Source organism: Marmota monax, unplaced genomic scaffold, assembly GCF_021218885.2.
Source record: "Marmota monax isolate L192 unplaced genomic scaffold, Marmota_monax_Labrador192_F-V1.1 WCK01_AAM20220418_F8-fsc00061, whole genome shotgun sequence".
NCBI classification, from domain to species: Eukaryota; Metazoa; Chordata; class Mammalia; order Rodentia; family Sciuridae; genus Marmota; species Marmota monax.
This window is the reverse complement of record NW_026695230.1, coordinates 168,262-180,502: the sequence shown is the minus strand read 5'-3', so window position 1 is coordinate 180,502 and position 12,241 is coordinate 168,262. Positions and strand designations below refer to the sequence as shown.

At 32.9% G+C, this 12,241-nt stretch overlaps 1 protein-coding gene across 1 annotated transcript in view; it reads right to left on the bottom strand.

Moving 5' to 3' along the window:
• Nucleotides 1–12,241, bottom strand: part of Slc5a12 (solute carrier family 5 member 12) — a 63,539-nt gene that overhangs the window by 42,223 nt on the left and 9,075 nt on the right. The window contains exons 3-6 of the mRNA XM_046438198.2: nt 11,983–12,034; nt 11,024–11,091; nt 5,633–5,787; nt 5,379–5,519 (exon numbers count right to left, since the gene is read on the bottom strand). Coding sequence (XP_046294154.1) covers nt 5,379–5,519; nt 5,633–5,787; nt 11,024–11,091; nt 11,983–12,034 — 416 coding nt within the window. The remainder of the gene's footprint in view (nt 1–5,378; nt 5,520–5,632; nt 5,788–11,023; nt 11,092–11,982; nt 12,035–12,241) is intronic.

Here is a 12,241-nt window from a genome sequence, read left to right as displayed (position 1 = left end):
TCATATTATCTGCAAACAGAGATAATTTGACTTCATCTATTCCTACTAGTATCCTTTTATCTATTCCTCTTCCCAAATTGTTCTAGCTAAAATTTCAAGTAATATGTTGACTAGGAGTGGTGAAAGTGAACATCCTTGACATGTTCTTCATATTAAAGGAAATGCTTTTAATTTCTCTCCATTAGTATGATATCAACTTTGGGTTTGACATATATAGTCATTATGATGTTGAGGTAAGTTCCCTCTATCCCTAGTTTCTTTATTGTTTTCATTAAGAAGTGATGTTCAATTTTCTCAAATGACTTTTCTGCTCTTATTGAGATGATAATGTGATATTTATCTTTACTTCTATTTATGTAATGAATTAACATTTATTGATTTACCTATGTTGAACTATCTTTGCATCCCTGAAATAAAACCAACTTGAATATGGTGTGTGACAATTGATGCATTATTGAATATTTGCTAATATTTTATTAAGGAGTTTTACATTTATATCCATCAAAGAAATTGGTCTGTATTTCCTTTTCTTGGGTGTTCTTATTGAGTTTGGCTATCAGGTTGATAGTGGCTTTGTAGAATGAGTTTTGAAGCATTTCTCCTTTTCTAATTCATGGGATAATTTGAGGGGTACTTGCATTAATATTTAATGATCTAGTATAATACAGCTATGACTCCATCTGGTCCTGGGCTTTTCTTTGTTGGAAGACATTTTTGTCACTGCTTCAGTCTCATTGATGAATTCATCATGTCCTGTTGTTCTAATTTTGGTAGATCATATATGTCTAAAAAATTATCCTTTTACTAAATATTTTTATTTTATTGGAATATAAGTTTTCAAAATAGTCTATAATGACCCTATAGATTTCAGTTTTGTCTGCACTAATATTTCCATTTTAATCTCTAACTTTATTTAGGTCTTCTGTTTTGTTTTCATTATTTTAGCTACTTTAAAAAACTGATTATAGTTTCAAAGAACTAACTCTTCCTTAATCCGTTTTACTATTATTTATGTTTCTATTTCTTGAATTTGGCTGTGATCTGTATTATTTATTTCTATTACTTTTGGTATTGGTTTGCAAATAAGCAGTTCAATTATTTGAGATCTCTCTGCTGTTTTATGCAGGCATGTATTGCTATAAACTTTCCTCTTATAACAGTTTTTACCATACCCCAAAGCTTCTAGTATATTGTGTTTCCAGTTTTGTTTAATTCTAAGAATTTTAAAATGTCCACCATGGTTAACTGTATAACCCATTAATCATTCAAGTGTATTGTTCAATGAATTCTCCATGGATTTGCATAGTTTCTATAGCTTTTCTTGCTGTTAATTTCTAATTTAATTCCTTTAATATATGAAAAGAGTATGAAACCAAATCTTTTTTATTTGCTGAGATTTTATGCCTTAAAATATGATCAATTTTGGAAAAACCAGTGCTAAAATGGAAGCTTATTCAGCCATTGTTGGATAAAATATTCTGTAGATATCTGTTAAGTTGTTTTATCAATAATATAATTTAAATCTGATGTATTTTTTTGTGTGTAGATGACTTATTAGTGAGAGTGATACACTGAAGTCTCCCACAATTATTGCATTAGGCCCATTATACCCTTTATATTTAGTAATGTTTGTTTTATGAAATTGGGCAAACTGACATTCAGGGCATAAATATTTATAATTGTCATATCTTCTTGTTGCAGTGTTCCCTTTACCAATGTGATAAACCTTTTTTGTCTCTTCTGACCAGTTTTGTCTTAAAGTCTTCTTTGTTTGACATGACAATAGGGACTCTGCTTACATTTGAATTCCATTTGCATATAAAATCATTTTCCATCATTTTACTTTTAGTCTGTTGATTTATTTGCCTGTGAGGTGTGTTTCTTGGAGACAACATTCAGTTGGGTCTTATTCTTCAATCCCATCTTCCAATCTACATGTTTTAACTGAGGAATTAAGACCATTGACATAAGTGTTATTATAGAGCAGCATGTATTATTCTTGTCATTTTTAAAATTTAACATTTGATTCATTCCTAATTATCATATGCTTATTTATTTTTCTAATGTGATTTATCATTTACCATATTCTCTTGGTTATTTTTTATCTACCTCTTCTTTGTGTGGGATTCCTTTTAGTATCTTATGCTGTGCTAGATTAATGGTTGCGAATTCCTTTAGTTTGTGCTTATCTTGGAACATTTTTATTTCTCCTTCAATTCTGAAGGCTGACCTTTTCTGAATACAGTATTCTAGGTTGATTGCTGTTTCTTTCAGGACTTGAAATACATTGTCATTATCTATGTCATCACGATGCATCTGCTGTTATTCCAATAGGTTTGGCTTTATATGTGATTTGGTGCTCTTTTACAGCTTTTAAATTCTTTCTTTCTTCTGAACTTTTTAAATTTTAGCTAAATTAAATTTTTGAAATTTTAATATAAGGTTTTATGTTCTCTCTAGGTGGGATTGTAAATTCATAACATTAACCAAAGAATTTTATAATTTTACCAGTCAACTATGAGAGATGAGAAACCAACGGTAAGATTGTATAGAATGTTAGTCATGGTGTTCTGAATATGTTTCTCATTATAAATGGACTTTAATTACATACAAAATAAATTCTCCTGTTTGCCAAGTGCAGAACTTCATTGATTCCATAAAATATATTTACCAGGCAACTTTATGTGTGTACATGTACTCATTTTAGCTATGGATAGGATGTGATGGGAAGGGCCCCAATATCCTGCACCAACTTCCCCTACTTCCATAGCACCATTTATTTTTAGTAGTCTTGAAAGATACACTAGTGCCTAAAGGAAAAAAAAAATGTCATTTAAATGACTTGATTAGTGATACTATTTCTAGGTTCAAGGAAGATCTGGCTTAAAATAAATTTGTCTTTGGTTAAGTAATCAGTCTTCTTGGTCATCCAATTAACTGCCCATATAATAAGCCACTCCTGGTTTTAGCTTGAAGCCACATTTAATATGAACTTTATGTATCTATTTCTGCTTGCCTATTTTGCAGGATGTATTTTTCCCAAGTAACAGATTTTTTTTCTTATTCCCCATTGGAATGTTTCAACTACATTAGTCTTCAGATAATTGAGCAAAAACAGAATATTTTGCTCAGCATTGGGCAAAGTGTGCTCAAAGATGGTGAGAGTCCTCCTCTGACCCTGAGTGGCCCCCCACAGCTCCAGAAGTACTCCTGAGAAACCCACTATTTCCTCACTACAACAATCTCTCCTCCAGCTATGTCTACTTAAAATGTACTTCTCACTAACGATTAAATCACCATAGGTTCTCTCAGAAAAGTTTTTCTTAAATAGATTTTATTTTTTTTATCTTTCCTTATCAAAAAAAATCCATCACAGCTCTATCCCTTTGTAAGATTGGGAATGGACAGAATCTGGTGACAGTCCTACATGCTTAGAAAATTCTGTATATTTTTTTCTTCATGAGTATCTCTTCTTTATTACAATTGTCATACACACCCAATGCTAATACAAGATATTCAAGTTCCACGCCAGTGTATGAATGAGATTTCACTGATGTATGTTTCAATCAAACAAACCCACTAAGTGAGGCTTAGAGATACATACATAAAAATGTATACATATGCATGTGGTGTATACACACACATATTATCTTCCTAATATGTATGTGTGTTTACACACACAAGCATTCTTGAAGCTTCTTAAAGCATTACTTTGTTTAATAAATGATGATTTTTTAATAAGCATAAAACATTAGTCTGCACCTTGTGGGAAAAAATGATGAAAAAGATATAATTGCTAATTTTCAAGTACCAGTAGTATACTATAGTATAGTATAGGGAGGAATTAAGCATGTGAACTAGAGAAACTAATATTCATAAGATTAAAAAAACTAAACTTAACAGAGAACTATTGTGTGTTTCACCAAAGGATTTGTCTCTTCACAGATACATCCAATTCTGGTTTCTCTTAAGACAGTTTGTTAATGAACTTTAATTTAAATAAGTTTTAAGATCAAAGCCATCTCCATTTTCAGTAATGCAACTGTTTGATAAAATGATGATCATGTGTGTAAAGGGTTTGTGATAATAGTATTTTATGAGATTGGAATATTTTACTAGTGAATTGATAGAACATTGGGTAATGTGTTCACTTCCCTATGAGAGTTATGAAATATGTAAGTAGTAATATCCCAGTTCTCCTTCTGGAACTCAACTCACAAAATGGTTGAATCATTTCCAGACAGTTTTATGTTTTATTCAGTGCAAATAAGAAATTGTACGTTGAAAGTATTTTAAAATCATGTGGGGAATATTCATAATGACACTTTCACTAAGAAAAGTTTAGGGCATCTTGACAAAGCTAGGGTGCTACAGCCTTAGGCAGCAGCACTGGGGACAAGACATCATTTTAGATGCAACTCTGGTTTTCCTACAAGCTTTTTGAGAGAGTATTATAACTGCCCTTGGTGTCCATTCCAGAGTGCATGATGTCCTGAAGTGCTAGAAAGAGGCTTGACAAAGTGTGCCTCTCTGTTCATGTCCTGCAGAGAGCCAATCTAGTAAGAACAGAAGTGGCTACAGTCCCTTTACAGTTTGCCACATTGTTCTAGGTTCTCTTCTTTTTAAACCTCTCCTTGGAAACTGTAAGGTTAAGTACATCTGTTATAAAATTTAGGCCTCACCTACAGAATCTCTGAGCAGTCCAGCCTCATAAGGGAGTTTAACATAACTTGATTTGTAAACACAGGTGAAGCTTCACTTGAACTATTTCTTCTAAATGTCTACATTAAAGAAAAATGAAACTCAAAGCTAACCACTAACAAACCACCAACCAACTTTTAGAAATAGGGACACTACAGAAAAACAGAACAAATTAAGGCAGCCGTATAACTATGACCAATCAAGTATTTTCTTTCTTTACTTCCGTGTTCATTCTTCAAGAGCTTCCCCCTTCGAAGTCCCTCTGTGGAATCCCCAAAACACTTCTAAGCATCTTGAATTGTGAATTGTTATTTTTTCAAATAAACATTTTAAATTTTATTGTGCCTCAATTTACCTCTTAACACAACAGAAAATAGTTAAGCAAGCCACAGGCTGAGCCATGAGAGCCATTTCATCATGGCAACTGTGAGCAAGAAACACAGGTATTTATCTCTGCATCACCACCCACAGCAAACTCCAACTTCATTCAAACTCCAACTCGGCCACTTTGCTAAGATGGGAATAGTAATGCCTAACTCACAAAATTTATGAAAAGTTTAAGTAAATCTTGCCATTTCTCTCCCTCTTTCACATACATGCACAGCTGTAGAAAGCATATAATAAGAACTCAATAAAGTGGAAGAAATGATGGAAATTTTTTTTGATTAATAACTTACAGCTTAGCATGCTTCTCTGTTTTGCAAGAGATGCATCGCTGGATGGTTGATTGATTAACTCCATAGATTCCGAGCCATGTAAAAGTTCCTCCCACTGATATTGTCCACAAAGTGTGCCGCCGGAGGGGATCTACATCAAAACTGTGAAACAGTGAAGAGAGTGAATGTCAATTCATTCAATGCTTAGAATTATTAGTTGATGAGGCCATTCAATTAAATCTTTATAATGCCTTAAAAAGTAGCATTGGACATACTCAACTATATGAAGTCGGGATCCATTGCTTGCTTGCTCTAATACATTTTGTAATCCACCATTGTGAGCCGATCCTTGAATGAGAACTGTTAAGAAGCCCACAATCATGACAATCATCTGAAACGCATCTGTCCACACCACTGCTTTTAATCCTCCCTAAAATGAACAGAATGATGTAAAGTGTTAAAAGCAGGGTCTGTAAAGCTCCCCACTCCGGACAGTTTTCCTACTAATGCAATCATTTCATTTGTTCAATAACAGTTGCTGAGCATCTTTTATGTGTCAAATTTTTTGTTAAACATGAGAATAGTTGTAAGTGAAAAATATACTAACCACTAAGAAACCACCAATCAACTTTTAGAACTACGGACACTATAGAAGAACACAACAAATTAAAGCAGCCGTATAACTATGTTTCTTCCTTAATTTCATTGAGCTCAAAATCTAATGGAAGAAGCAGATATTTTATAGTAATATGATAACTTAAAATTATGGAACATGCAATTAAGAACAGGTTACTATTGGAGCATACAGCAGGAAGTCTGAACCAATTCTTTCAGAGTGATAGACAAACTAAATTCTGAAGAATAAGTAAAAATTTGTCAGGCACAGAAGACCAAGAGGGGATCAAACCAACATGTATGAAGAAAGAAGAAACATTGGTCCTCAAGGAAATGAAAGAAAACTTAGATATACACAATCAAGCTGTGGAGAGCCTAAAGGGGGAACCTCTGAATTCTCTCGAGGTCAAGCAGATAGATATTGATAAGTACACTTAAAAAATTCACAATTTCCAGGAAATATCATTAAAAAGAGATTGATAAAAGGGTTTTTTTGGTAATATTTCCATTGGTGGTTGTGTGGATAATGAATTGTAAGACTATAGAAGACAAGGTGTCAGGAGACCAGATCAGAGTTTATTCCTGAAGTCCATGCCCAAGAAGGTCAACAGTTTGAAGTAGGGTAAGGGTATGGATTGAAGGATATTCAAGAAATAGCTTATGATTCATTAAATATAAGCAATTATATAAGCAAGGGAATTAAGAATAATCTCTTGGTATGACTTGTATAACTTGGACTCTTTTTTTTGTTGTTGTTTGTTTGTTTTTATGAAACTAGCGGCAGTGAAAACACTTTGGGAAATGGAGATAGTCAAATACTGAGAAAGAATAAAAACCTAGAAAGGAATGTTGGATTCTATATATCCATGAAGGAAGGAGTTTTAAGAGCTACAGGATGATCCAGTAGGAAGGTAAAAAAAATTAGAGTTTAAGGAAGGCAAATTTAGTTGTAGAATTTGTATAGAATAATTATGCAAGAGATCAGAGCAGTGGTTATGAAGCCACGTTTCCCTCTAGAATCACCAGAGGGATTTAAAAGGGTTTCTGAATTAATTGAGGTCTGTATTAGGGGTTTGTCCTCAATGTCTTTTGAAACTCCCTAATGGATTCTAATGTAGAATTTTACCTGATAACCTGACCATAAGAAGAAAGGAGGAAAAAGACACTGTTGCATTTAGTGTTCCATGTATAGAAGCCCTTAAGAATCCCACCATACAGAATGCATAGAATCCCACGATAGTGAAGATGGGGTGAGCTAATAGGGAAAAATTAAATGAAGCAACATATTTTAAAAAGCGTTTTTTTTTTTAATGAAAAGCTCTAGGTAAATGAAGGATGTGATATTTTTAACACTGAAAAGTAGAATTATCATCCCCAGTTACTCCTCCAGAGTGTCAAGAACTTCTGTGAAAAGATGACATGCTTTATCTTTAACTTGAGAAGGGAAAAAAAAAACATATTTTTGATGATGGTTGTCCCATCATTTCTTTTGTAATTAAAAATAAAATTTGATTAAAGAAACAAAAAAATCCCTGATAAAGGCATGTGTTAGTCTAATATATTGTCTAAATCATGTTTTGAGAAACAATAAAATTTTTACCTCCTCCCTCCTAGATAGTTCTATCTTGATTTCCTTTAAAGATGTTCTGCTTTCCAATCTCAAATGTCAATTTTAGATTTTAGTCACATGAAGACCCAATACCAAAGGCTTCAGTATTCAGAGATTATTTGGCATTGGTTATGCAAAAAATTTGCACAAACTTGAGCATTAGCTACACATGCAAAAGAACAAACTCCTTTATCAAGTAGTCGTTGAGTCAGATTACAGTCACCATGAAGTTTTCTCTGACTCCTGTATACAGCAAGTTTCTGGCTCCTCTCTCTCATCAAACTTTGTTGATTTGAATCTAATATCCACCTCACTAAATGGCAACCCTCTGTATGGCAGGAATCACTTATTTTTAAAATACTTTCCTCTGGTTATTTTCCACATGGATCATCCACTAGAGGATCACAATAAAGAGCTCACTGTATGAATGCAGGTATTAGATAAATAGGCCCCATGCTGGTGAGACACAGAAGCCTTTAACATGGCTAGAGAGGAGAGATGGCACAGAGGTGTGGTGAGGCAAACTGAGATGGGCAGATTGGATTCACTTCATGAAATATTTTCAACTCTAGGTTAACAAGCTTTTCTTTATGCTACAAACAATAGGAAGCAAGAAGAGAATTAGGCTACTGAAGTGGTATAAAGAAATACATGTCTGAGGAAGATTCATCTGACAGAGGCAAACAGATTGGAGACATGAAGCCAGTTAGGAGGTAGCAAATTTAATTCATTTCATTTTATTCATTAAAACACTCAGACTCTTTTTAAATATTGTACTAAAAGGGGTCTCGACATTTTCTGTGCCTGTTTTTCTCTTTCCTGCAGATGCTTAGATTAATTGAGTGTTTTTATTTAAATTCCATTTTTTCAGATTGTTTTATTTAAAGAGATTCCCTTGAAATTTTCCCATACATTTTTAATTTAAGAGTGAAAAACTTAATGCCATAAACCCCAACAATTCAAATGGAATAAACCTATAAACCTTGAAACTTTTCCATACATTTTTAATTTAAGAGTGAAAAACTTAAAGCCATAAACCCCAACAATTCAAACGGTATAAACCTATAAACCTGGTTATTTGCTACCTGATTTAGATGCTACTGTTGGACAATTTGGGAATTGTTCTTTTGCTTAATCCCAAAATTATATAAAAACAAATGAATGATTATTTTTCATATATTTTATATCATAAATAATTATGCAATTTAATATTGTAAGCAAATACAATATTAAATAACAATTGACTAGAATTACTAAATATTTACTACAGGTATCCCATATCTAAAATGTTTGCAACCAGAAACATTTCAGATTTCAGTGTTTTTCAGATTTAGGAATATTTGTATGAAATTTTTCAGCTGAATACCCTTAACCTGAAAAATCCAAAATTTGAAATGAAAGCTCCAACATCCAAAATTGTTTGAAGATAATGTATACACACACAAAGTTTCACATTTTAAAAAAAAATTGGATTTTGGAATTTGGAGTTAGCGAGTTCTTCTTGTATTTTACATCTTTTTAAAATTTTTTTAAATATTTATTTTTTTAAGCTTTAGGTGGACACAATATCTTTATTTCACATTTATGTGGTTCTGAGGTTCAAACCCAGTGCCTCATGCATGCTAGGCAAGTGCTCTACCACTGAGCCACAACCCCAGCCCTGTAATTTACTTCTTAATCATGACTTCTTCCACTTAAAACTGGAAGACTTTTTTCCTTCTTCCCATAGTACTTAGTGTTTTCTTGGAGGAAGAGCTGTTAGTGACAAATTCTCTTGGTTCTTGATATTAAATTCTTAAAAGACAGTTTTATTGAAAATACAACTATAGGTTGACAATTATTTGCCCTCATGTGTTTGAAAATACTATTCCAGCATCTCTGGCATCTACTGTTGCTGCTATGAAGTGTGCCAAGAGCATCCCTTGATAGACAATTTATTTCCTCTTGCTGGCTCTTGCTCAGGTCTTTTTTTTTTCTTAAATATCTACTATTCTATAATTTCACTAATACATTCAGGTCTTTTTTTTTCTTTTTATCCTTTAAATTTGTACTTTTCTTTAATTCTATGGATTTTTATCTTTTAACAGTTCTGAAAATTTTTGAGTTACAATGTTTTGAAATCTCCTTCATTCTTTCTATATTATTCTCTGAGACTTTAATGGCACATAAATTAGATGTTCACATTTATCTTTTATATGACCCCATTTCTCTTTCATTTCTGCATCTCTTTGTCTTTCTGAAATATTCTGTCATTTCTTCAGATATATCTTCTGGTATAGAAATTGTATGACTTTTCAAATGTATCTCCTTTTATCATAATTGGTACATTGTTGATTATTGCTGATGCTTGCTTGGCTTTGAAATTGTATTCTTTCTTTATTAAGTCCTTTTGGCAAATCTATTCTTTATTCAGTATCTTGCAATGCCAATGTATGCTAATCCCGACAGGCTAAATCTCATCTGTTGTTTTGCTAATATTCACTCATAGTATCTTGCTATACTATAGTGTTAATGTGATAGAAAAAAAAGATGAAGATAAAACTTTAAATGTGTAGAAATTGTGGAAATTTCAAGTATGAAAAAGAGAAACAAGAGCAGTTTAAATTGTATATTATCATATATGTGTTACAAAATATATGTGTTGTAAGCATATTCTACTCTATGATAATGTATCAACAATTTTACTTTTCTTTGTAAAGGAGGAAGGAGAATCCCTCTATCTGGGAACCACCACCATATTCTTAATTGGTTACATTTAGCCAGAAAATGGTGTGATGAGTCAGAAGAATAAAGCCTCCAGTTGCAGGGGATGAGCAAATAATAAGTGCTCAATGACTATTTGTTAAAATCAACTAATTATAATAATTGTACAAACATGCTATCAATACCAGCCAGATTCCTTGATTAAAAAATAAGCATGTGTAAAGACAAATGTTAAATATAATCTAAGTTATCTATAAATGAGAGACAAAATAACTGTGGAATCCTTATGTTTATAAAATACTAACTATCCTTGCTCAATCATGCATGTATTTTGCTGCTTTTCAACTGGCAGACAGTGAACAATTGAATGCTACCTATGATTTATGAAAACTGTTAAGGAGAAAATTATTCTTAGAAGTTGCACAGGGTCACCTGGGCTCTGTCCTCTGATCAAGGAGGTATGTCTTTCATTAGATCAACTTTCATTAGGAATAACATACTTGAGTGAACTCAGACTTCAAATTTGCCTAATGTCTGATTAAAAAAAAAAAAAAAAAGAAGAAGAAGAAGAAGAAGAAAAACAATACCTTCCTCAGGAAACTAAGGCATATAAGCCAATATACTGCTATTTAATTTTGGGATAGCAATTACAGCTGTAATTTGAAGGCCTGCTGCTGGAAATTTGCCCTTATTCCAAATTAGGAGGAGTGTTTAATATTTTTCCCAACTAGATACATACCAGGGTACAGTAGAATGTGCAAACAATTCCTGTTGCAAACACAGAGCCCCAGAGATCAAACCCAGTCACTATGAAAGGAGAAAAAAACATTAAAAGAAATTTCTCTGAGCTAAGTAGAAGAGAAAATTTTATGAGGAAAGAATCACAGTAGTTTTTTCACTGTTTTTTTTTTGTGTGGGCAAAAATAAATCGAATTCATCTCATTGAATTTTCTCAGCTCTGATAAAGATTATTTTTATTACATTTTTATATCTTAAACCAATCCACAAAATTCATATACTATTTAATTTTTTTCTCCTAAGATTCTTTAACTTCCATCTTTGGTTCAAGTGATGTATGTCTTTTGTTTTGTCTTAATGAAATTTGAGTAATCTAAAACCACCTAGGCATCCACGAGTAATTAAAATTTCTCAGTATAAACACATAGCCCAATTAGTTAGAACATTAAGGACTCTCTGTTGAAAGTGGCAATGTCACTGCAAAAAAAAAAAAATCACTCTTGCTTCTAAGATTCTATTTTCTTGAAAGGATCAACTATTTATCACAGTATGACTATTACAGACAACTTTCTTCTTGTGCTCAGATTATGTACTTCATGAAGTCACTGAAACATGACCACATATAGAGGAACTTACTTAGCAGTTGTATGCATATAATACCCAGAATACCATCATTTCTATGATTAAAAAACAAAATGAAAAACCCAAATGATAAAAATGATTGAACTGGGTGTTTAGAACTACCCAGTTTTGCAAGGCAAAGTCCAATAGCTAATTGTTTGCATTATTTTCTATGTCAAATCATCTTTTTAGAGCTTTATGGAGCGACTACCACAGTAATTCAGAGCATCTTAAGCAGAGTGATATTCTTCTAACAGGGTATTTTACATACATTTGTTCAAGCTGAGAATTCAGGCATAAAAGTAGTAGACTATGTCCATGGGAACATAGAAGACTCACCTTGATTGAGTGCCAGGGCGGGAGCGTACACCACCACACCTGTGTAGAGAATCTGGTAGAGAATAAGAAGGAGGTGAGTAGCAGTGGGGAGAGCCATGGAAGGAAAACTGCCCAGAAGCTCTTTATTGACCTTCCTCCAACGTGCTTACCAAACATTCCCTTCTCATCCACTCTCATGTTGAAGTAATTTAACACTGTAACTAATTTGTAGAAGGGGTGTAATCATGAGATGGGAGAAGAGGGGTGGATTTTCAAGATG